Source organism: Nicotiana sylvestris, chromosome 12 (assembly GCF_000393655.2).
Source record: "Nicotiana sylvestris chromosome 12, ASM39365v2, whole genome shotgun sequence".
NCBI lineage: Eukaryota > Viridiplantae > Streptophyta > Magnoliopsida > Solanales > Solanaceae > Nicotiana > Nicotiana sylvestris.
In genome coordinates, this window is record NC_091068.1 from 79,870,432 (window position 1) to 79,897,938 (window position 27,507).

The following is a 27,507-nucleotide window of genomic DNA, read 5'->3' on the forward strand; positions in this document are numbered from 1 at the left end:
CCGACAAATCGCATCAAACCGACAATTCGAATTAAATTGAGAAAAAAAATGACCATAATTGATTTGGTTTGATTTTAACTAAAAAAAATTGAACCGAAACCAAACCAACCCGACAATACATATATATATAAGTTTTAAATATATGTAATACATAAAAATATTTATTGTAGTATAGTTTATACAATTTTATCCTTTAACGTATTATTTTAACCTTGGATTTATAATTCTTAAATGCTACAATTAGTTTTATAGTCAATATCAACGTTAATAAAAGACATTCAATTAAATTATACTAGGAATTATAATAGTGTTGGATATCTATTTTTTTTTTTTTAGCTTTTTCGTGGATTAGATAATTTGCACAACTTATTTTTTTATAGTGTTTAGTCATGTAAACATAGTACTTGTCAATCATACTTATTTTAACAACTTAGTAATTTTAGATTATGTTTATTTTTATTATGGCTTATTAATAATATTTATTTTAGGCGATTTTAGTATCTTCATTGTTGAATATTTTAGTACAATGCCATAGCTCATCTCATATTTTATGTTCTTTTTTTGAAAAATACCTTATATAGTTATGTCTTACTAGGATCAAAGAAATTTTTGGAGCACAAATTCTATGTTTTGTGCTATGAAAATTTATGTAAAAAAAAGCCCGAAATAACTCGAAAACCCGAAAAATCGAGAGTAAAAAATTCGATTTTTATTGATTTGATTTGGTCTTTAGATTTTATAACCCAATACAATTGGGTTAGTTTGGTAATTAGAAAACCCGAACCAATCCGATCTATGTATGCCTCTACTTAGATATATGAAAGTGTATATCACACATTTTGAACTTAGAATCACAATAAAATTTACTATAGCTCCTTGAGCTACTATACATAACTCATCCAAATAACTCTTACTATCTTATTACTTTTCTCCTTAAAATCTTGTAAAAATTGTCTTGGAGTCCCTTACTTTAAATTTGGTTTGGCCACTAAATATATAGCGGATATCATTGAAACTGTATCTTTTTGCTATCTAGAGATCGTGAGAAAACTATGCGAGCTGTATTGGAAGCAAGGAATATAAATAATATTTGAAGAAGAAAATTAAAATATAAAGAATTTCTATTTAAATAGTTATTATGTGAACATTATTTCAAGCTCTGTATCAGGATAAAAAGATTATGGCTTATTGAATACTGTATACTGTAATGATATATGCAACACTTTTGAACTTGAATATATATATATATATATATATATATATATATACACACACACGTTGCTATCACTGGATTATTAACTCTGTATCAGGGTCAACTTGATATAATGTGACAAAACATCAAGTTGAGATCTTACGTAAAGTGTACGTTGTAGCTAATTTTAAATTCACCAATAGATTTCCCCCGTTTTATTTTTACCTTTAAAATACTACTACTACTATTTATTTTCCCTTATCTTCTCAACTGTGTACGAATAGAGTGTGCATCTGAAGCTACAAGGTGAGCTCATCATTTATTTTATTTCTTCGCTCAAAATAATCTTTTAGAGTGTAGGAAATGCAGCAGTCAATTATTTAATTTGTACAGTATTCAACATAGGATGCTAATACCATGATCAGCATTAATCCCCGAATTATAAAATAAAAAAACCAAATTCTCGATTATCTCCTTCTTTTTTCTTATTTACTTCAGAAATTAGGGATAAAATCAGAAGCAAAACTTCATCCAAATTGCAACTAAACACATCATTTTCATTATATATTGTATATTCCATTTTCAATGTAATTAATCATTTATTTGTCAAAAAAAAAAAGTAACAGTTCAAGGTTTTAAATGTCAGTATTACGATCCCATACTATAATCCCAAAGTAAAACATTATCTACCAATTAAACGAACCTAAGTGTTTTAGAAAAAATAAAACAAAAATATGTGGGTGATTTTTTTTATTTACTCAAGTTTTAGTAACAAAGTTATTTGGTATTTGTGCTGGACTGGTGGTAGAAGATAGTAAGTATTCCGAGAAATTATTAGAAATACATTCAAGCTGATGATTTTTAAAATATAAACAGGTAAGACATGTTAAGGAAGAAAGTAGAAAAATAATTTCTGCGAATATCTCTCAATTTTGCTTGACATGATAGCAATTCATGCATCTGGACCATTTGGGTTTTGGAGTTTAGCTGAACCTGCAGACTTAAACCCGACCCGACATGAAGTCCTGAAGGCGACTTAGGTCAGTGACGCCAGCCATTGGCACACGTATGACGTCATACAGACATAGCCTTTATCCTTCTGCCACATGGTAGTAGATTAACGTACTGATATTTGCCCTACTACAAATATGATTCACACTCTTTTCCAAGAGCGTGACTAACACCGCACAAAGATTTTATTTTCGCTATTAGCAAATCACCTTTTCGTATCTATATACTATAATCTTCGTTTTTACTTGCGTTTTGCTAATTTCATTTTCAGTCTGTTTAAAAAGAATGTTACTTTGTTATGTTTAGTATATTTTCAATTCTAATAATTCTTTTAAGATATGATAAAAATTCAAGTGAAGGCTATTTTTGGCATGTTATACACATATTTAATTTAAGATCATAAAATTAAAAAAATCTTACTTACATACTACCTAATCAAAGTAGGACACATAAAATGAGATGGATCGTAGTAAACATAGAAACCAATGGCGGACGCACGTGGTGGCAAGCAGGTTCAACTGAACCAGCTTCATCAAAAAATTATACTGTGTATATGTATAAATGACGATTAAAGCTGCATAAATCTTGTATAAATATTTTATTTGAACTCATTTGACAACTACTATTTTACGACTTAAGTTATGTATTTTTAAGATTGAACCCGATAGAAACTTCTTTTAGAAAAAGCTGGGTAGTTGTCAAATCTTGTATAATATTTATAAATCTTGTATAAATATGCACGAAAAAGCTGGGTAGTTATAAATATTTTTAAGATTGAACTACTATTTTAGAAAAAGCTGCATTGACATGAATATTAATGTGTTTAATATAATATAGGATTGCAACTTTTAGCCAACTTTTGATGTGGTAATTTAGTTTCAAAGCATATTGCTCAAACAAGATGTCAACTTGAATTATTTTTATACTTTAGTTTTCGTTTAATTATAACTCAAACAAATATTTTTAGAATATGCATGTTGTTGCATTTTACTTTTTTTGCTTTTAAGAACTAAAATAAGATGAAGATATATATTTGTCAGAAAGATTGCTAATTTGCCACCTGATGAATATTGAATCAAGTATTGAAACAAATCAGAAGAACAATGACCTGAGTGGATCCATAGTCTTAAACGTGATTAACATTTATCATTTTCGAGAACTTGCACATTAACTTAAATATTTACTCTAAGGTCATCTTCAATCCTTACCTCTATTTTTTCTTCCAAAATGCAGTAAACTCCTAAATGCAGTAAAGTTACTCTAACCATTACTTCATTTTTTACTCCAAAAAAGAATATTTTATTTTATATTCTTCTCTCTCTTTAATATTATATTATTATCTTTTATTTAAATTTTTATTTTCTTATTTCTATTAAAGAAAATCTATTGTCAATCCGACTCGTCATGAATTTATGCGACAAAAACAACAACGAAAAGTGTATAAAAGAAGTCAATAATATCCACAGTCACAACCACAACAATCCTCGGTCCCATTCACTCAATACCTACTAAGTTATTATGTTATTTACCGTAGTTTTAATTTCTATGTATTTTAATTTAATGTATTTTCAATTTTCAGGTATTTCCAATTTTAATGTATTTTCATTTAATGTATTTCCAATTTTCACTTTTCAATTTTAGCAACATCTAATATTATATTCACAGCTTTCAATTTTAGCAACATCTAATATTTTATATTTGCACCATTCATTTTTTGAGATGATTATAATTTTTTGTACTATTAAAACTTATGATAAAATTAACTTACAATTTTACATAAAAATAATAAATGCACGAAAATTAATTTATCAAAATTATACGCCAAAGTTAAGATGTAAAATTAATATTATAAAGATTACATAAACATAATTAGGTATATATAAAGAGATAAATCAAAAGAGGTAAATAATAAAAATAATAATAAAATAATCATGAATAGCAACGGAGGAGATGAATGGTGTCACTCAATATTTGGAGTAACACTATCCATCCCCCATTTTGGAGGCAAAAATGGGGGAGCCTTGGAGCTCCATTATGGCCAAAAATGCCCCCGTTATGGAGAAATGGGGAGGGTTGGAGATGGGCCATCTCCAACCTTACCCTCATTCCCCATAATGGGGACAATTTTTGGAGTAATTTAGCTCCAACCCTCCCCCATTTTTGTCCCCAAAATGGGGGATGAATAGTGTTCCCTCAAATAGGGGGTACAATATTCATTTCCCCCATCACTATTCATCACTTTTTTATTTTATTTTATTATTTAATCTTTTAATTTATCTCTTTATATATACCTAATTATGTTTATGTAATGTCTTTATAATATTAATTTTACATCTTAACTTTGGTGTATAATTTTGATAAATTAATTTTCGTGCATTTATTATTTTTATGTAAAATTGTAAGTTAATTTTATTATAAGTTATAATTGTACAAAAAATATATAATTATCTCAAAGATGCTCATTTTGCACATAGAAGAATTAAGGACAAAGATGCTCATTTTGCACTTCGTAATGCATTAATAGATCATTTATGGGAGAATACTAGAGGTTGAAGTTGAATATTTATCTAGTATTTCGAATGAATTTTATCGTTATGTAATATGTATTTAATTAATCTTGTATCGCAATGATTTCACTTTTATTTGAATTATTAGTTAATCTATAATAATTGCTTACAAATTATATTATTTAAAATTTTATGAAATTGTTTTAATGGAAATTACAAATTAATAAAAATAAAAGATGGAATTTGTTTAATTAAAATTAAAAAATAAAATTGAAATGAAAGATAATAATATAATATAGAAGAGAGAAGAATATAAAAAAGTTTGGGGGAAATAATGGGGGAATGGTTGGAGTAAGTTGTTCCCAAAATGGGGACCAAAAATAGGGTAAAGATTGAAGATGCCCTTAGGGGATAAATAGTATTCCTCCAAATATAGAGTGACACTATTAATCTCCTCCATTACTATTCATGCTTATTTTATTATTATTTTTATTATTTAGTTTTTAATTTATCTCTTTATATATACCTAATTATGTTTATGTAATATCTTTATAATATTAATTTTACATCTTAACTTTGACATATAATTTTGATAAATTAATTTTCATGCATTTATTATTTTTATGTAAAATTGTAAGTTAATTTTATTATAAGTTATAATTGTACAAAAAATATATAATCATCTCAAAAAATGAATGATGCTAATATAAAATACTAGATGTTGCTAAAAGATAATATAATATTGAAGAGAGAGAAAGAAATAAAATGAAATATTCTTTTTTGAAATAAAAAATAGAGTAATGGTTGAAGTAACTTTATTCTATTTTGGAGGAAAAAATGGAGGCAAGGGTTGGAGATGACCTTACAACTCAAACGAACCATATTAATTATGTTGTTTTCTAAAAGATTTATTTTCATTTCAATCCTAAGAATAGTTACGTTTAATGAAAAGATACATAGGTTATAGTCACGTAAATATTTATTGCTTATTTCTATCGTAATTTTTAAAAGTATTTCTTTCGTTATTGAACTATTAAGTCCGGTCAAATATTACGATCAAATAAAATTAAGTTGTTATATAGTAATATATTAAACTTTATTGTCTTTGTGTTGTGTATATAACGCGCTATTGAGTGAGCTTTGGGGGGATTTGGATTTTAGTTTTGCTCTCTCTTTCTCTATCTACTGCTAATTCCGTGTCCATTTACTATCTTTCATTGCGACATCCACTTGCCCCTTACCCTTTCTTCAACTCCAATTTCCTTTCCCTTCCATGTTCCATCCCCTTTTTCCTTTCCTGGAAACGAAACCCACTTTCCATTTCCCTAAAAATCAAATCCAAACCCATAACCCTTTTAAACTTTCAGTACTCTATTCTCAACAAACATTCAATGGACAAAATGATAAGTGTGCATTCAAAAAAGGTAAACAAAGAGTCCAAAAATACCAAGAAAAAGCCAGTGAAAGTTGTTTATATTGCAAACCCTATGAAGGTGAACACTAGTGCAGCAGAGTTCAGAGCTTTAGTCCAAGAACTCACTGGCCAAGATGCTAAGTACCCGATGATGGAAAGTAGCTGTGTCGGCACGGAATGCGACAAAAATAGTAAATTCAAAAAGGGGTTTTATTCAAAAAGGGAAATGACAGTAACTGACAAAGATAAAGTTGTACACGAAGATCATCATCATCATCATCATGTTGTGGATGAAGTAGCTAGTAATGTGCATAATCCTAATAGTGAAGCAGCAATGACCGATAATTCGGATCTTTCGTTCGATGATTATGGTGGTGGTGGAGAAGATTTTCTGCCAGAGTTGCTGGACAATTTGCCAGGGTCAATGGCTTCAAACTTGTGGTATGACTAAATGAAACTTAGTTTCTTTCTACTAGTTCTAGTTCTAGTTAAAAAAAAAAAAGGAACTAAAAGGTCAAATAGCTATAGTCCTCGGGCTATGCCGATATATATACAGTATGAATTAGGTGATATGCAAGTAGCTCTAGCCATGTACAACTTGCTTGATACAACTTTTGTATTTAGCGGCTAGCTAGTCCTGCCACTTGGAGATAAAAGTAATTGGTTCAGTACTAACTGTACAACTCATCATTCAAGATCTACCTTATGTTAGCAAAAACTAAAGGTTTCTCGTAATGTAATAAAGTCAACATTTTTAATGCTAAGAATAAAGTTTCATTTCTGTTGGGGGAGAATAAAGGAATACTCGATCTCTTTCTTTTTTTGGTTTCTTTCTTCAATCCATCTAGGATATGTTGAGAGGCTTTGCCCAAATTCATGTATGCTGTTTGTTACATTTTTCTGCTTATTAAAAGTTATAGTAGTAAATAAATCTGTTTTATTGAATGTCATTAGATATATTCACATAACAAAATTAATCAGTGAAAGAGAAATTTTATTAACACAACAAAATGATTTCTTGAATCAGAAAGTTTAAACTGAGAATTTCTAGTTTCTGCTTTGATATTAACAGAAACAACTTCGTCAATGTTGTTCAATTCCCTTTAGCTTAATTACTTGCTAATCATTTAGTTCAATTTGAAGTAAGATTTCCTAAAGAAGTATTCTATTGTTAGATAGGTTTGAGGTCTAAATCATTATGTTAGAGTACTGCTGGGAATATGAATTTTCATGGTCCTCAAAGGAAAATAACTCTAACTATATTTGGTGTTTTCCAGTGTAGGCCGTAGGGTTACTCAATTTTCAGCGAAGGTGTGCTGAAGGGGTTTGAGTAGGACCAAATAATGCTGTATTGTGGTCCGGGCCAAACGGGCCTGCTTGAGGCGGGCCGGGCTGAGGCGATCCCGGGCCAAATGGTCCCAATGTGTGGAACCGGCACAAGGCGGTCCTAAGCCCACATGGTCCCGGGCCAAACGGGCCTGCTTGAGGCGGGCCGGGCTGAGGCGATCCCGGGCCAAACGGTCCCAACGTGTGGAACCAGCACACGGCGGCCCTAAGCCCACATAGTCCCGGGCTAAATGGGTCGGGCCCGCGGGCCCAACGGGCTTTTTTCGTTTCGGGCTAATTTTTTTAATTTTTTTTATCTAAGACACTTTCTTGTAAACTATATATGTATATACTAGTATAAATTGCTTATATATAGCTATATAAATATATATAGTATGTATATATAAGGGTGTATTATGTGTATATATAATTATATATTGCCTTATATATATGTATGTATATATATATACAGATTTGGAATAATCAAAGATTTGGAAGATTGATTATTGGACCAATAATCCCTTTTTATTGGTTTAGGTAAAAGGGATTATTATGAAACATCCAGAGAGCTTTGCTAGAAACCTTACCCAAAATCTAGAAGAATTCATTTTAGACATAGAATTAGTATTCTATTCTATAGTAGATCTAGCCGTACATTTTATCTACCTTGAAGAAAATAACAGAATCTCCTCAGATAAATACAGAAAACAACTATATTTATTATCTTTAATATTATCATATCATCAATCGTGTCATTTATATCACCTAAGAAGATTAAGAAGATTGTAAGATTAACAGGGTATACTATTAGACACTATTGGTCCGAAAATCTTCTAACTCTGATACCAATAAAAAGGGATTGATTTAGATAAAGTTTAGTAAATAGTGTCTAATAGTATACTTTGTTAATCTTACAATCTTCTTAGGTGATATAAATGATATGATAATATTAGAGATAATAGATATAGTTGTTTTCTGTATTTATCTGAGCAGATTCTGTTATTTTCTTCAAGGTAGATAAAATGTACGGCTAGATCTACTATAGAATAGAATCTTGATTCTATGTCTAATATGAATTCTTCTAGATTTTGGGTAAGGCTTCTAGCAAAGCTCTCTGGATGGGTGTAGTTGTTACGATTATTGGACATAATAGTAAAAAGTTTTTGCTGTTAAAAATTTATGTTTGTGAAAATCCTACTTGGTACTCTCTCTCTCTTATTCTATAGACTTGTACAATTAACATATTATCCAAATTATGAACTGATATTACCCCGTTACTACTCTTTTTTCTTTTTTTAATCTTTCACTCTGTTCATCTCTTCTTCCCAATCTTTTAAAGATTTTAACTCTTTTCTTAACTTTTGTTTCTTTAACCTTACCCCGGCCATGGTTAAATACTTATTCCCTTCTTTAATTATTTTCGGGTTTTTCTTAACCAGTTTCTCCTAGGAATTTACAGGTTAATCCATCATATTTGTCAAGAAATTGGGAAGCTAACCATATACTAAGAGTGTTATAAAAAATTAATCTACAACATAAATAAAGTAAAATAAAAACTGGGGTAATATTTATCAGAAACATAATTTAAATAAAAGATGAGTAACTTACATGCTTATAGGAGAGAGATTTCCCTTTCGGGAAACCCGAAAAACTCTACTGAACTCTTAGAAATAACAGACGATCACACATATACCTAAGACTTTATTTATCTTGCAAGCTTAGAGGAGTAGGAACTACTACAATATTCATAGGGATATATCTTACAAAGTGTTTTTTGGAGGAGAGTTAGTGATGAAAAGTTGGTTTGATATAGTTTGATGGGTTTGATGGGTTTTTCTTCAGTTCTTGTTGCTCTCCTTTCTTCTTCTTTCGTCTCCTTTTATAGCGGAGATTTGAGTCGGATTTGAAACTTGGATTTCAAATTTGTTAGGAATCTGTCTTGTCAAGCCTTGCAGGATACTACTTTGGGCCCCATCTTCACGTGGTTTGTGTCGACAATTCCTTGTTTATGCGCCTTTTCTTTCCACTCGAACTTTTGGTTTGTTTTTTAGCGTCATTGTCTTGTCACATCTTTCTACTTTATGTCACTTTTTTACTTATATCTTTTAGCACAACTAACATCTGACTTTCCTTCTTGTTTTTCACATTTTTGTTTGCATTATTGGTCTTCCTTGTATTATTGCTTTTGCCTTCATGTATCTAAATTATATATGGCTTTTGAGTCGAAACTCATTCCGGAGTCATATTCCTTGTTCTTCTTTTTCTTGGAAAAAATTTTCTAATGTCTGTTTGATTATCGTTTCTATTTTCTCATTTTTTTTCTTTTTGATATTATTTCTTTTTTCTTTAACATTTCTCCCTGTGTTAAGGTCTTTGGTAGTCTTCTCCTTGATGTTTATCTTCACTTTTTGGCAAAATGACAACCATCAACGGATTTGATAAGTCTTTACCGGTAACCGTTTGAACCGGACTAGCTGTATCATCATCCGATACAGTGGATCTTACTGCATTCATTGGGAAATGCACACCCTTCTCATCCATTTTTGTTTGAGATGGAGAACTTTTTAGACTGTTCATTTCTGTGTCTTGTTGAGGAATAGTCTGCGTCTGCGATATTTGTGATTGTGTTAATTAAAATCTCAACGCTTGTACCCTGTGCTCCAATATTTTTACTTGTTCTATGAGTTTTGTCTTTTCCTGTGTCAAGATGTCATTCTTCTGGTTTGATCTTCTGAAAGCTTCTGTCATCGACGAGCAGTGATCACAAAATATTATTTTGCCTTCGTCTTTTCAGATATTGTATTGAGGTGTTTTTTCTGGGTTTTGTCTAAGTGCTGGGGTAATATAGTAGTTTGGTCCTAGCACTCCTCTTGCATAATCTAATGCTTCAGTAAAATCATTAAATCCTTTAAAAAGAGGTTTTTTATGTCTTTAATGGAATCTAATACTTCTAACCATGTCTGGAAAATACCTTTTGTTTTTCCATGTATAACTACGTAATATTTAAATCTTTTGTCTTGATTTTTGTCTGTAAAATATTGACCTAAAGCATTAAGTGCTGCTATAAAGTATTTAGTATCTTTCTATAAATTATCAATTAAGCACCTTTGGGATCTGTCTATGACACATTCTGGTAGAATTCTGAAAGACATATTTGATGACGGAAAAAAATATTAGATTATGCTTTCCAAAATTCATTCTTTCTAGATTGGTCTGTTCCGTAAGAGGATGTGGCTTAAAATGAAGATTACCTAATACTGTTGTAAGCACGTGATTTTTGCCATATATGAGAATTACTCCCAAAAATTCAAAATAAAATAATTTTCCTTTGTGTGCAATTTTGAGAATTTTCGTGGTATTTTTGATAAATTATTTGTATTTGTCCATGCATGTTTATTTGTTAAATTAATAAAAAATACAAAAATATGTCGCATTTGCATTTAGGATTTAATTCTATAATTAGAAGTAATTAAGTTTGTTTTACAAGAATGAAAATTACAAAAATATGTATCGTTTGCATTTTTAGCATTCAATGTCAAAATGTGCAATTTTATTTTAATTTGTGTTTAATTATGTATGATAATTGTTGCTAGGAATTAATTAGTATTTTTGATAAGTTAATTTAGTTTATAACTTAATTTAGAATTTTAGTTTTGTTAATTAGAATGTAAAAGAAAAGAGAGTAAAAAATATAAAGAAAATCGGAATTGGACCTCTTCTTCAATTTTAAACTTAGGCCCAAAACACCTCTACCCAACCCAAAACCCCTTGACACAAGCCCAACCCCCCCCCATCTGACCGCACGACCCCCACTCACTCTTTCTCTCATTTTTGTTTCATTTGTTACTTAAAAAACCCTAAAGACCCCTTCTCTTTCTCCTAGCCGCCGGACCCATGCACCCCCCTCTCTTCATCTTCTTCGTTCACCCCTCCAAACCAAACCCCCAGCTCCAACGCCCCCCTTCCATGGCTGCCCCTTCCCTTTCACGTCGTCATCTCCATCCTCACGTCCAAACGACCCCTCCAGTCGCGGAAAAAACCAGTCGACCCCCCCCCCCGGTCCGCCATTGACGAGCAGCAGCGCTACTGCGTCGACCACCCTTGTCTTCTTCTTCTTCGTCCAGCATCCATGAACGACCAGTGAAACAACCATCGCTGCTGCTACTTCTTCTTCGTCCCCATAGGTCCCAAACGACCATCTACTAAACGACCTCACGTCCAAACGACCTCCAGCCTCACGTCCAAACGACCATAGCTGCCCTCTCGTCGTCCACCCAAACCACCCGTCGACGACACTGCCAACGACCCCCGCCATTGACGTGCAGCAGTACGGCTGCAGCTTCTTCGACCATTGTTGCTGCTTCATCTCCTCATCCCAAGCGTCCACATATAGCTGTTGCTGCTTCATCTCCTCTCTCATCAAACGGCTGCTCAACACACACACACACAACCCCACTGCTGCTTCCACGACCACATGCACACACACGGATAGAGCAGCAACAAGAGGTCATTGAAACAAAATGAGAGATAGATGGAGGAAAAGCGAAGCAGTCCGGTTAAAGTCCGGCGAAGTTCTGTCAAGGTCTCGTTTGGTTTTTGTTTGAGTCCGTTGTTGTTCATCATTCGGTGAGGTCCAGTCTAAGTTCGTTGAGGTTAAAGAGAAGGTGAGTTTTCATTGAGTCGAGATACGGTACATCGAGGGTGCTGTCTGAGTTTTCCGTTTCCGTTCGAGTTCGTCGTTGTTCATTTCCGGTTAGTTGGTTTAAGTTTCATTTTTGTCCGTATTTTGTTTGATATTCTCGGATTTGAAATCAGTATATGTTTGATTCTTTTCTTGTTCGTTGTGATTCATTTCTTGATTATTTCTTCAGTTTGTTTTTATTCATTTGTTCTTGTTTAGTTTAATATAGAAGTGTGTTGGTTATAATGTTGTTAGATTTAATTTAAAGTTCAATTGATTTTTGAGTTTAGTGATTTGAATCTACTTGTTTGTTATGTTCAATTTGTTACTGTTATTGAATCTGAAAGTATGTTTGTTGTTAAAAAAAATGTTGTTCAGTCAAAATGATTTCAGTTGTTTCTTTATTGTTCATCATATGGTTTGGTTCCCTAAATCCTTAGTCTTTGTTGTGATGATATTTGACATAATCTGAATTTCTAGCTTAAATTTGTTGATGAATTTGATTAGGAATTGGTTATAGCTGCTGTATTTTGGTTAAAATGATTAGGTGAATTGGTTATAGCTGATGGGGGTAGAATGGTAAATTGTAGTATTTTCAAGGGCATTTTCAGGATTTTAAATGAGTCTTAAAAATAATTAATGAGTGCTATGTCCACTAAGTATTAAATAATATTAAAATAATACATAAAATAATACGGAGTAGGGGACAAGACATAATGGTGGGGAATTAATACATTGTTTAATATAGTGGGGGACAAAACATGTGGTAGTGGGACAATAATGGAATTAAATAAGTAAAAGATATGTGTTAGTGAGAATTAATTTAGATGCTGCTAGTTTGGATATAAATTGGGGAGAGCTGGACACAAGTAAAGGAAGAAGCAGAAGAATTCGGAAAAATAAATTTTTCTTTGAGGATTCGAATTTGAAGAGAGTTTAAAAGAAAGAATTTTCTGAACATTAAGAGAGAATGAAGGGTTAAACATTAACTGGTCTTTCAATTTAAAAAAAAAGGGTTCATTTTGTTTTTGCCCGTTGATTATTGTTGGTGTTTCTGGATTTTCATATGATTTGTTCCTTGAGTTTGGTTGATTATTTGCTACTACTTCACTGGTTATTGCTGGATTGTTATTTTGATTTTAAAATCTGTTACTGGTTTCTCGTTGCTGGTTGTTACTGGTTGCGGGGTGTTGCTGTTGTTACATGCTACTGCATTTCTGCTGATCTTCCTTTTCTTTTACTTCCAATACCAGATACACGGCTGTAACCTTGTCGATATTGTAAACTGAAATGTGAAAGCATGAATACATATGAAGAATGGAACTTTGAAGTTTTAATTTAGCTTTTTTCTTTGTTTCTTTTACTGATTGTATTTAGGCTATTTCATATATTAATTATTCTGTAAATTTTTGTTGCTTTGCATAACTAGGCATCTTGTAGTGATGTATTAAATAATACTCTGCTTTAGTTTGATTATTATATAGTATATATTTAAGCATGCTCATTACTGTCAAACTGTTTAATAATTGGAATAAGAGGAAAATAACATAAGTTGGTCTTTAGTGAATCGGCTTGGCAAAACTGATTAGTTCACTAGCTATGAAGGTTTTAATATTGTCAACAGTAGGTTAATCGTGAACATGTAGCTAAATTTAGTTAAAACATGAATTTAAATTAATTTCGTGAATTAGGCATTATGACATGATTTGAGTTCAAACAAGACGAGTTAACGTTCAAATCTAATAAACTTTCGAATATGTATTAGTAATTAAGATTGATTCTAGTTTCAAATAGTTGTAAATAATTAATTCCAACGGTTCAAGTCATCTAACAATGCGAGTTTAATCTAGTTATAGGATAATTAGTTTCTTTTGAATATATTATTTGTCGATTCCGTATTTTATTTATAATTTCAATTTTAGTAATATTCCTTTCCGTTAACATTTGTCTTAATCTAGCATTTAATATGTTACGCCTTTTTTCAAGCTTGTAATTAATTAGGATTTTTTCTCTTGTGGTTCGAGATGCATGTCCATGACGTTGCAAATTCATTAGAAATAAAGAACGAGGTGAGCCTCGCCAAATAAAAATACAAATTGCGGGGCCCTCAATAAATATTGCTTTAAAAATTGTTTAGGCTTCGGGATGGACCGTTTAGTAAAATTCCACGGTCCTACCCAAAATAAATACGCTAGTCGCTTTAGGCGCGCCTTTAATAATTTAATTTCCTTAAACTCGGGTGCACATTGATGTGACCCAAATCCAAATCTCAACGGAGTCAAAGTGTGTCGACGACCACGGGTACATTGATTGTAACGCGGTTCGAGATACATTTTCACAACGTTGCAATTCTTGATAAAAACAGTAAATGATAAAAGCGGTTAAAAGTTAAATTTTGCACATAAGTTCACACTTGTATAAAATCAGATAATCAAGCCGAATATAACAGTTGAGCGACCGTGCTAGAACCACGGAACTCGGGAATGCCTAACACCTTCTCCCGGGTTAACAGAATTCCTTATCCGGATTTCTGGTGCGCAGACTGTTAAACAGAGTCATTCTTTTCCTCGATTCGGGATTCAACCGGTGACTTGGGACACCACAAATCTCCCAAGTGGCGACTCTGAATCTTTAAATAAAATCCCGTTTCGATTGTCCTTTAATTGGAAAAACTTCCTTCCGCGCCCCTTTCCGGGGTCGGCGCGGGCGAAAAAGGAGGTGTGACAGCTCTAGTGACTCTGCTAGGGATTGACCCAAAACCACTGGTTCAGAGTTCAGAATTCGAGCTTAGATGAGTTGTTATATTTGGCTTTATTTATTATTTGATTTTATTACATGTTTTGGCCTAAATGTGCAAAATGATGTTTTTTTTACCGCTTTGATATTATTTGAACTGTACATATAAACTGTGTCGAAACCTTCTCTTCTTACCTCTGGGGATGTGCTTACTGGTTGAGACTCTCTATTCTGTTAGTGTCATACCCTGAAATAAAAGAGGATCGAAAAGTTTCTAAGCCGGTTGGCCTTTTGGTTCCCGGAAAGGAGCTCCTTCCTCAACTCGAGTTGTCCGCTTGGGTACACTGTCTAGAACATATACTCAGGTTGAACCTAGAATAACTTGACTTCATGCTGGATCCCTAGTAGGAACGTTTATTTCCATCATGTTGCATTTGACTTAGGGGACTCAACACAGGGGTTGAGTCCATCTAGGACAAGCAACCTGAAATGAAAAAAAGACCATCCTGCTGCATCCTGTTTATTTTGCACATTTATTTGCTTCAGATCTGCATGCTGAAATCGGGAATTTTTGAAAAATTGTGAAAAAAAAAGAAAAAGAAAAATAGCAGTGTAGAGAGATAACTACTTGTTTTTAGAAAAATAAAACCAATGTCCAAATAGTGTCAAAACCCTGCCGAAATTTTGAAAAATGAAAAAAAATTGTCTTTTATAGTTTGATTTATTTGAAAAACAAAAAAAAGAGTCTTGTTTACAAGTTTAGTTTATGCCGCCCGAAATACGCGGGTCTGATTCTCACCGGATGTGAGATACGTAGGCAAACCTCTTCGGTTCCGGCCCACCATATTCAAAAAATCCAAAAATATTTTCCATTACTCGCTTCTTTAGAAAGTCTTTCTTTTAGACCTCAATTTTAAAAAAATAATACAAAAATATTTCCTTTTAATCTCTCTCAAAATGCAAAAATATTTGTTTAAAAATTCAAAAGAAAATTCAAGATTCAAAAATATATATTTTTTCTTTTCTTTTGTAGTATTTCTTTCATAAATTCAGAGTAATAGTCCAAAAATGTTTCATTTCTTCTTTAGAAGTTTTTCTTTCGAAATTTCCAAAAAAAAAATGAAGTTAAAATTCAAAAAAAAAAACAAACGAATCAAAATCCAAAAATAATTTCTCTCTTCTTTGTAAGTATTTTATTCGAAAAAAAAGTTAGTTTATTTCCTTTATTCCTAATCTTCCCGAACTACGCAAGATCTGATTCATGTTCTCGCATGATACGTAGGCAACCCACATCAGGTTCGATCACCATTAAAAAGAAGTGAGAAAAAATGCAGAAATAAAAAAAAATATTGATAGTAATAAGGACCGACTGAGTCCATTCTAACATGTTTTGTTTTGAATTATGAAGAAAGTTGAGGTGGTCGGTTTGTGGTAAGATGGAAACACAAGATCTAAGGAAAATGATAACTGACATCGAAGTTGTTACAAGTGCTCAAGAGACTCAGGGTCAGAGGGTTCAACAAGAGTCTACTGTGTCGAAGAAAAATAGAATACTGAAACAGCAAATGACCGAAGTGTGTCAAGCATGGGCCAGTGGTCAAGGACAGCCTCGTCATGAGTCACAATTTGCGACACAACAAGAGCAGTACCACTCTCCTGAGTACCACTCGTACTCGTTTGATCTTCCTACAAAGATTGAAGAGCCTGCCCGAAAGATGGTACATGAAGAAATGACCCAAAGAGTGAAAAGCTTAGAACAATGGTTGAAAAACAGGCAAGGGTTGTCAGGTCAAAAGAGTGTTGCCTTCAAAGATCTATGTATGTTCCCCGATGTCCACTTGCCGCCTGGTTTCAAGACTCCCAAATTTGAAAAGTACGATGGACATGGAGATCCCATAGCCCACCTGAAAAGGTATTGCAATCAACTGAGAGGTGCGGGAAGAAATGAAGAATTGTTGATGGCTTATTTTGTGGAAAGCCTTACGGGAGTAGCCTCCGAATGGTTTATGGATCAAGACACGTCTCGCTGGTATGTCTGGGATGACATGGCACAGGCCTTTGTCAAACAGTTCCAATACAGCATCGACATTGCCCCAGACCGCATTTCCCTTTCAAACCTGAAGAAGAAACCAAGTGAAAGTTTCAGGGAATATGCCATTAAATGGAGAGAGCAAGCAGCTCGAGTTAAGCCACCCATGGATGACCACGAGTTAATAATTGTCTTCCTTCAATCACAAGAGCCAAGATTACTTTCAAAACATGATGTCCGCAGTTGGCAAATCCTTCTCGGAAGCAATCAAAATGGGAGAAATGATAGAGAATGGTCTTAAGACATGCAAAATTATAAGTCAAGCAGTTTTTAAAGCCGCAACTCACGCTGTCCGGGTTGAGTCTGATAATTTTAGCGACACAAATGATAAGATTGAAGAAATCATGATGACATCAGGGTCGAGAAGAGGTCCCAGGAGAACATCTCAAAGGTATGAGCAACCTCCTCAAGTTTTCCATGAATCCCCTGAGCAGTATTATCCCCCTCAGAACCCACAACACTATGTTGTTCCACCTCAGTATGTTGCCCAGCCACCAAAACACCCCATAAGGCGAGCACGAGCGTCACAAAATCTCTAGAAGCCTCCACAAAATTTTCAGGCGCCCTATAACCCACATCCAAGCCAGAGGTATAAAGGGGAACGAAGGTTGAAAGATAATTTTACACCAATAGGAGAGTCCTATGAAAGCTTATTTGAGAAGTTAAAGCATTATGACATGATTGCATCTATTCCTCCAAATCATGTGGACCCACGTGCAAGAAGCTTTGACCCTTCTAAAAGGTGTGAATACCATTCAATGCCCAGGAGCACAATGTTGAAAGCTATCGGGATTTGAAAAGAGAAATAGAAAGGATGATCTAGGAAAATCTGATTGTGATCCAAGATAGTGACACCCAGAATATCGCGCAGAAGCCTTTACCTGCACATCATGATGCACACTTTGTGGGGATGAGGCCTGATGACAGGGATCACTCGAATCCTATTGGGAACTTGTTGACTGAGGTTGATGGTATTGAAGTTGGTAATGGTCTTGGCAATATTGATGCAAAGCTCAGTGGCTAAGATGCCAGATTTGATAAGTGGGAGGACGCTCCGTTCCTTGGTTAGCAAGAGATAAGCTTTTGGTGGCTTATTTTGTTGTCATTTCTGTTGTCCGGATTATTCTTAGGGTTGTAATCCGGATATTGTCTTGTGTCAAACTTTTTTATCTTTCCATTTTTGTCATAACGGTTTGTCCAGGTTGTTTCAGGATTTTATTCTGGTTTGTTTTTGTTTGTTTTGTTATTCAAACCATTTCACCATTAGTCTAATGCAAAATCCGGTCTTTTATTATTTCCAGTCATCTTTTTGTTTAGTTCTTTTATCATTTTGTTCAGCGCCGATTTTAGTAACATGACATGCGCACACAGTTTGGGCCTAATCTTAAAAGTTAGTCATAAAACCATTGAGAGGTGATCGAAACATCTAAAGGAAATAAAGACGGTTTGAGATTATTCGGAGCTCGAGTCATGTGGAACTGGGACAAGTAAAACATAAAGAAAACCGTTAAAGGCAAGATTCTCCAAATTGACATGAGGGTCGTTCATGATAATGAGAGTGCGAGTGTTGCCCAACGGTGCTTTAGAGATGACAAATGAAAAAGCAAATGTGTGAATATAACTGTCAAGTCCAACGCCATCAGAAGAGGCTACAAATCTTTGTTTAATTGTGTTGTTTGCACTTGGCATGTTTTGAAGAATAGAATGACGAAGACATTTTGTTCTGCTACCTTAACACTTTATCCTTCGTTACCCCTTTTGAGCCTTATTTATTTTCTTTCATACCCCTCGTTCGGAATCAGTAGCAAAGGTTAGAAACACAAACGTGAAAGAAAAAAGAAAAAGAAAAAAAAAGGAAAAGAAAGCAACAAAAAACAACAAAAAAAACAACAAAAGAGAAAAAAAAATGAAAAGAAAAGAAAAAATGCTAACAAAAACAAAAGAAAGTCAGAAGAAAACAAAGGAATTGGGAACTACGTTTGACCTGATTTCTCAAAGAGGATACGTAGGCGCCTCACGGCTCGGTCATAGTGTGCATAGTGTAACATAGTGTAACAAAAATAAAAATCCCCAAGCAAGAAACTAGGGCAGATGTTGTGCTTGATGTAAAGAAATCCGGTTCCGAAGGTTGTAAATTTTGAACCCAAATCGATTTGTTTTGAGCCTTTAAAAACCCTTTTTTAGCCTATCCAAAATCCTACATTACAGTCCAAAGAAAGACATTCTGATCAGTCTTCAAAAGATGCCAAGTTAGACAAATGAGAGAGTCTTATCGGTGAACACTCTGATCTCCAGCAGAAAAGACTCTGATCCCAGCAGAAAAGAAATATGAGAGAGTCTAGCGGTAACACCCCAATCCCCAGCTGGAAAGTGATACAAATGAGAGAGTTTTATCGGTGAAAATCTTCACGGGCACCATAAGGCGATGAAAGCTGAGAGAAAAAAACCAAAATGAGAGAGGCTTGACAGTGAAAACCCTTCGGGCACTACAGGTCGAATAAAGATTGAGAATCAGATGGAACTCACTAGACGAAAGTTGTGAAAGGCGATTAACGACGTAGGATAGGCCATATGTGCATGTTATGACCATTAGAGTTGGTATCCGCATTTGATAGTTTTTTATTTTATAATTTCCTCATTAGAGAGTCATCTCTTTCCTTTGTATTTTATTCTGTTCCTTTTTATCTTTCTCCTTTCATAGAAAAATTCCCCAGTAGAGTCTGTTTGGTCAGAACAAGTGAGAAATGACTTCAAAATCTGCCATCAGCTTTCCAATTATGCAAGACGTGATCTGACTAGTACATCCAAGTGGTATAGTCAGCAAGGAACAAGCGCGATGCCAGTGTCAAGAAAGATATCCCCAGCAAGAGGGAATTGACAAAAGGATGGACGAATGTCAAGAGGGATATCCTCGACGAAATCAAAGGTTATAGACCTTAAGGCCAAGGCCCGTGGACAAATCAAGAAAGAACAACGCGGAGAGCAATGGGCATGATTTGGGAAATTCATATGAGACTAAAAGGTCGGGGAAATGCCAGTTTCCGAGCTACGCCACAAAAGAAGAGGGATATCCCCAACAGAAAAGATTGTTTTCAGTGACACGAATAAACAAAGAAAGTGGTTTATCAGCAAAACATTGCAAAATCCTCAAGGGGAATCAGCTGTCATGGAAAAGATACATGGTCAGATGGAAAACAACGTTGAGAAGTTGGTGAATAAGGAATCGACAATAAGGTCGGAAGTTATCGACCAAGTTTCAAGATAGCCGAACGACGCAAAACAGGTCAAGTCGTTCTAAGACCAGCAGGAATATCATCCCCAGCAAATAATATCATCCCCAGCAAGTTTTGATAGTGTAATGAAACGCAGAGCAGGGAAGGAGAAAGGGAAAAACCATCCCCAGTAGGAGTATCACAACCAACCACCACAGTCGAATCTTAGAGGAAATGGCATTGATAGCGGAAAGGCATGCCATAAAGAAGATTATCAAACTGGGGCAGATTTTTTTTTTTCATTTTGAAAATTTTCTGGAAGTCAGGTATCCACATGGGAAAGAAGAAAGATAACACCAGTCTTAAGGGAAGTGGGTTTTGAACCAGTATTATCCCCAGCAGTGTTGAAAGAAACAAAATAACGAGTTTTAATGAAAGGAGTCGTATCCCCAGCGGACAGAACAAAGAGATGAAATTGGTGTTTAGAAAAAGCAAAAGCCATTATCATCCCCAGCAGCTTCCAGAAGAATGAAGCACCGATTTTAAGGAATAAAATTTCCCAGCAGCATTATCCTCAACAACGTTATCCCAAGATGATAACACTTTTTTCCCCAGCAGTGTTGAGAGAAAAAAAAAAAAAAATTAGGAGGGGAAGAAAGGAGACTCCCCCAGTGGTATTATCCCCAGCAGGTAAGTAAGTAATTCCCCAACAACATTATCCCCAGTAGTCTCGTGGGAAGACAACACGAACTTTTAAAGGAGGAAGTCATCCCCAGCAAGGCCACAAATCGGCCACCATTTTAAAACTGATAAATTTTTCTTTGTTTGAGAGTTGAAACAGGAACAAAGCAGCGCAAGAGAAAAAGAAAAGAAAAGAAGAAATTACAAAGGTAAGTTTCTCAAATCTTTGATCTTTACATTTTCCTCCTAGGATAAAAAGTCCTAGTCTGATAGATTTCCCTCCCGATACAATCTTGGTTCGATGGAATTTTTTTTCTCCCAAGATAAGATATCTAATTTTAGTCCGATGAAATTTTCTCCTAAGATATCAAATCTTAGTCCGATGAATCTTTCTCCTAAGATCACAACAAAATGGACCTAGTTTGACGATTTATCTCCTAGAGTCAAAATCTTGGTCCGATGGAATTTTTTTTCCTCCCAAGATAAGATAGCAAATCTTAGTCCAATGAAATTTTCTCCTGAGATATCAAATCTTAGTCCGATGAATCTTTCTCCTAAGATCACAACAAAATGGACCTAGTTTGACGATTTATCTCCTAGAGTCAAAATCTTGGTCCGATGGAATTTTTCTCCCAAGATAATATAACAAAGTCTTAGTCGGATGAATTTTCTCCTAGGATCAAAATCTTAGTCTGATGAATTTTCTCCTAGGATAAACAATCTTAGTCTGATGAATTTTCTCCTAGGATAAACGTCTTAGTCGGATGAATCTTCTCCTAGGATCAAAATCTTAGTCTGATGAATTTTTCTCCTAAAACCTAGTCTGATGAATTTTCTCCTAGGATAATTTGAAAAAAAGAAGTTTGAATTTGAAAAAAGGGAGTCATTTTTTAGTTTTCTTAAGATTATCAATGTTCAGTTTTCCTATAGTCAGGATCCTCCCCTGAAGAACAGAATGTCGATTTTATTTTCGAAGTTGTTGTTAAGGTCAGGAGCCCCCCCTGAAGAACAGAATGACGTTTTATTTTCAAAGTTGTTGTCGAGGTCAGGAGCCCCCCCTGAAGAACAGAATGACGATTTATTTTTCGAAGTTGTTGAAATCTCGTCCGCCTGAAGAAAGGAATGGCGATTTATTTTTGAATTGTTGTTGAGGTCAGGAGCCCCCCCTGAAGAACATAATGGCGTTTTATTGTTGTCGAGGTCAGGAGCCCCCCTGAAGAACAGAATGACGATTTTTTTTTGAAGTTGTTGAGGTCAGGAGCCCCCCCTGAAGAAGAGAATGACGATTTATTTTTCGAAGTTGTTGAAATCTCGCCCGCCTGAAGAAAGGAATGGCGATTTATTTTCGAAGTTGTTGTTGAGGTCAGGAGCCCCCCTTGAAGAACATAATGACGATTTATTTTTCGAAGTTGTTATTGAGGTCATGAGCCCCCCTAAAGAACAGAATGACGATTTATTTTTCAAAGTTGTTGTTGAAGTCTCGCCCGCCTGAAATGGCGATTTATTTTTGAAGTTGTTGTTGAGGTCATGAGCCCCCCTGAAGAATAGAATGGCGTTTTATTTTCAAAGTTGTTGTCGAGGTCAGGAGCCCCCTGAAGAACAGAATGACGATTTATTTTTCGAAGTTGTTGAAATCTCGCCCGCCTGAAGAAAGGAATGACGTTTTATTTTCAAAGTTGTTGTCGAGGTCAGGAGCCCCCCCTGAAGAACAGAATGACGTTTTATTTTTAAAGTTGTTGTTAAGGTCAGGAGCCCCCCTGAAGAACAGAATGACGCTTTATTTTCAAAGTTGTTGGTTGAAGTTGGGAGCCCGCCTATATAACGGAGGAATACATTTCAGTCTTTAAATTTCAAGTTTTGAAGTTGGGAGCCCGCCCATATAACGGAGGAATACATTTCAGTCTTTAAATTTCAAGTTTTGAAGTTGGGAGCCCGCCCATATAACAGAGGAATACATTTCAGTCTTTACATTTCTAGTTTTGAGGTTGGGAGCCCGCCCATATAACAGAGGAATACATTTCAGTCTTTACATTTCAAGTTTTGAGGTTGGGAGCCCGCCCATATAACAGAGGAATACATTTCAGTCTTTACATTTCATGTTTTGAGGTTGGGAGCCCGCCCATATAACAGAGGAATACATTTCAGTCTTTACATTTCATGTTTTGAGGTTGGGACAGAGGAATACATTTCAGTCTTTAAATTTCATGTTTTGAAGTTGGGAGTCCGCCCATATAATAAAGGAATACATTTCAGTCGTTACATCTCAAGTTTTGAAGTTGGGAGCCCGCCCATATAACAGAGGAATACATTTGAAGTCAGTAAAGCAGAGGAATACAACCGAAATCCCCAACAGGAAACAACAAGAATCCCCAGCAGAGGAAGGAAGTCCAAGACTCGATGGAAAAATAATGCGAAGCTCCCGAGAAGGACATAAGCAGTTCGGGATCGGCAGTCAAGGGAGAATACAAGACAAATCAGCAGTAAAGAAATACCCGAGGAGTCACCGAGACATCAAAGCAACAAGAGACACAAGACCACGACTGAAGATCTAGATAAGATTTTATAATTCATAGACTATAGTTTAGTCTAGCTTCTTGTTTTCTTTCAGCATGGTGTAATAAGGAGGCCGACAAGTAGTAATAACAGCATGCAACAGCAGTAACATTTCAGTCCCATGGTAGTCCCAGCTACCAAAAACTTCCCGAACTACATTAACCTGAATCCCTTCTAGCCAGGGATATGTAGGAAACCTTTGAAGCAAAAGTTCGGTTAAATCTTTTTCAAAAAAAAAGTAAAAACAATTCTTCACACGGGGTACTCGGATGGGCAAAAATCGCTCACTTTATCTTTGCACGAAAACTCTTTGTGTCTTCGGACAAAGAGGGGCAGCTATAAGCACGTGATTTTTGCCCTATATGAGAATTACTCCCAAAAATTAAAAATAAAACAATTTTCCTTTGTGTGCAATTTTGAGAATTTTCGTGGTATTTTTGATAAATTATTTGTATTTGTCCATGCATGTTTATTTGTTAAATTAATAAAAAAATACAAAAATATGTCGCATTTGCATTTAGGATTTAATTCTACAATTAGAAGTAATTAAGTTTGTTTTACAAGAATGAAAATTACAAAAATATGTATCGTTTGCATTTTTAGCATTCAATGTCAAAATGTGCAATTTTGTTTTAATTTGTGTTTAATTATGTATGATAATTGTTGCTAGGAATTAATTAGTATTTTTGATAAGTTAATTTAGTTTATAACTTAATTTAGAATTTTAGTTTTGTTAATTAGAAATAAAAAGAAAAGAGAGCAAAAAATATAAAGAAAATCGAAATTGGGCCTCTTCTTCAATTTTAAACTTAGGCCCAAAACACTTCTACCCAACCCAAAACCCCTTGACCCAAGCCCAACCGCCCCCCCCCCCATCTGACCACACCACCCCCCACTCTTTCTCTCATTTTTGTTTCATTTGTTACTCAAAAAACCCTAAAGACCCCTTCTCTTTCTCCTAGCCGCCGGACCCATGCACCCCCCCTCTCTTCATCTTCTCCGTTCACCCCCACACCCTCACGTCCAACGCCCCCCTCCCATGGCTGCCCCTTCCCCTTCACGTCGTCATCTCCATCCTCACGTCCAAACGACCCCTCCAGTCGCGGAAAAAACTAGTCGACCTCCCCCTCTCCCCCCCCCCCGTCCGCCATTGACGAGCAGCAGCGCTGCTGCGTCGACCACCCTTGTCTTCTTCTTCTTCGTCCAGCATCCATGAACGACCAGTGAAACAACCATCGCTGCTTGTTCTTCTTCTTCTTCTTCATCCCCATAGGTCCCAAACGATCATCTGCTAATCGACCTCACGTCCAAACAGCCTCACGTCCAAACGACCTCCAGCCTCACGTCCAAACAACCATAGCTGCCCTCTCGTCGTCCACCCAAACCACCCGTCGACGACACTGCCAACGACCCCCACCATTGACGCGCAGCAGTTCTGCTGCAACTTCTTCGACCATTGCTGCTGCTTCATCTCCTTATCCCAAGCGACCATACATAGCTGTTGTTGCTTTATCTCCTCTCTCGTCAAACGGCTGCTCAACACACACACACACACAGCCCCACTGCTGCTTCCACGACCACACACACACACACGGATAGAGCAGCAACAAGAGGTCATTGAAACAAAGTGAGAGATAGACGGAGGAAAAGCGAAGCAGTCCGGTTAAAGTCCGGCGAAGTTTTGTCAAGGTCTCGTTTGGTTTTTGTTTGAGTCCGTTGTTGTTCGTCGTTCGGTGAGGTCCAGTCTGAGTTCGTCGAGGTTAACAGAGAAGGTGGGTTTTCGTTGAGTCGAGATCCGGTACGTCGAGGGTGTTGTCCGAGTTTTTCGTTTCCGTTCGAGTTCGTCGTTGTTCATTTCCGGTTAGTTGGTTTTAGTTTCATTTTTTCCCGTATTTTGTTTGATATTCTCGGATTTGAAATCAGTATATGTTTGATTCTTTTCTTGTTCGTTGTGATTCATTTCTTGATTATTTCTTCAGTTTGTTTTTATTCATTTGTTCTTGTTTAGTTTAATATAGAAGTGTGTTGGTTATAATGTTGTTAGATTTAATTTAAAGTTCAATTAATTTTTGAGTTTAGTGATTTGAATCTACTTGTTTGTTATGTTCAATTTGTTACTGTTATTGAATCTGAAAGTATGTTTGTTGTTAAAAAAATGTTGTTCAGTCAAAATGATTTCAGTTGTTTCTTTATTGTTCATCATATGGTTTGGTTCCCTGAATCCTTAGTCTTTGTTGTGATGATATTTGACATAATCTGAGTTTCTAGCTTAAATTTGTTGATGAAATTTGATTAAGAATTAGTTATAGCTGCTGTATTTTGGTTAAAATGATTAGGTGAATTGGTTATAGCTGATGGGGGTATAATGGTAAATTGTAGTATTTTCAAGGGCATTTTCGGGATTTTAAATGAGTCTTAAAAATAATTAATGAGTGCTTTGTCCACTAAGTATTAAATAATATTAAAATAATACATAAAATAATATGTAGTGGAGGACAAGACATAATGGTGGGGAATTAATACATTGTTTAATATAGTGGGGGACAAAACATGCGGTAGTGGGGTAATAATGGAATTAAATAAGGAAAAGATATGTGTTAGTGAGAATTAATTTAGGTGTTGCTAGTTTGGATATAAATTGGGGAGAGCTGGACACAAGTAAAGGAAGAAGCAGAAGAATTCGGAAAGATAAAAAGATTTTTGAGGATTCGAATTTGAAGAGAGTTTAAAAGAAAGAATTTTCTGAACATCAAAAGAGAATTAAGGGTAAACATTAACTGGTCTTTCAATCTAAAAAAAGGGTTCATTTTGTTTTTGCCCGTTGATTATTGTTGGTGTTTTTGGATTTTCATGTGGTTTGTTCCTTGAGTTTGGTTGGTTATTTGCTACTACTTCACTGGTTATTGCTAGATTGTTATTTTGATTTTAAAATCTGTCACTGGTTTCTCGTTGCTGGTTGTTACTGGTTGCGGGGTGTTGCTGTTGTTATATGCTACTGCATTTCTGCTGATCTTCCTTTTATTTTACTTCCAATACCAGGTACACGGATGTAACCTTGTCGATATTGTAAACTGAAATGTGAAAGCATGAATACATATGAAGAATAGAACTTTGAAGTTTTAATTTAGCTTTTTTCTTTGTTTCTTTTATTGATTATACTTAGGCTATTTCATGTATTAATTATTCTGTAAATTTCTGTTGCTTTGCATAACTAGGAATCTTGTAGTGATGTATTAAATAATACTCTGCTTTAGTTTGATTATTAGATAGTATATATTTAAGCATGCTCATTACTGTCAAACTGTTTAATAATTGGAATAAGAGGAAAATTACATAAGTTGGTCTTTAGTGAATCGGCTTGGCAAAACTGATTAGTTCACTAGCTATGAAGGTTTTAATATTGTCAACAGTAGGTTAATCGTGAACATGTAGCTAAATTTAGTTAAAGCATGAATTTAAATTAATTTCGTGAATTAGGCATTATGGCATGATTTGAGTTCAAACAAGACGAGTTAACGTTTAAATTTAATAAACTTTCGAATATGCATTAGTAATTAAGATTGATTCTAGTTTCAAATAGTTGTAAATAATTAATTCCAACGGTTCAAGTCATCTAACAATGCGAGTTTAATCTAGTTATAGGATAATTAGTTTCTTTTGAATATATTATTTGTCGATTCCGTATTTTATTTATAATTTCAATTTTAGTAATATTCCTTTCCGTTAACATTTGCCTTAATCTAGCATTTAATATGTTACGCCTTTTTTCAAGCCTGTAATTAATTAGGATTTTTTCTCTTTTATTTTAGAGTCAAATTTAATAGAAATGTAGTCACTTTAAGATATCCTCAAAATAAATGAGGCGTGCTTCGCCAAAATAAAACGCAAACTACGGAGCCCTCAATAAATGGTTAATAATTAATTAGACTTCGGATGGGCCGTTTTAGCAAGATTTCACGGCCTTCTCAAAAATAATAATACGCTAGTCGCTTTAGGCGCGCCTTTAATAATTTACTTTCTTAAACGCGGGTGTACATTGATGTGACCCAAGTCCAAATCTCAAAGGATTCGAAATGTGTCGACGACCACGGGTACATTGATTGTG

The 27,507-nt window shown here is 34.7% G+C and overlaps 1 protein-coding gene across 1 annotated transcript; it reads left to right on the forward strand.

Moving 5' to 3' along the window:
* Nucleotides 1-5,522: 5,522 nt before the first annotated feature.
* On the forward strand, nucleotides 5,523-7,777 carry LOC104239220 (uncharacterized). The gene is made up of 2 exons (XM_009793800.2): nucleotides 5,523-6,565; nucleotides 7,402-7,777. Exons 1-2 carry the CDS (start codon nucleotides 6,102-6,104, stop codon nucleotides 7,442-7,444), a joined length of 507 nt encoding a protein of 168 aa, XP_009792102.1. The 5' UTR covers nucleotides 5,523-6,101; the 3' UTR covers nucleotides 7,445-7,777.
* Nucleotides 7,778-27,507: the final 19,730 nt, after the last annotated feature.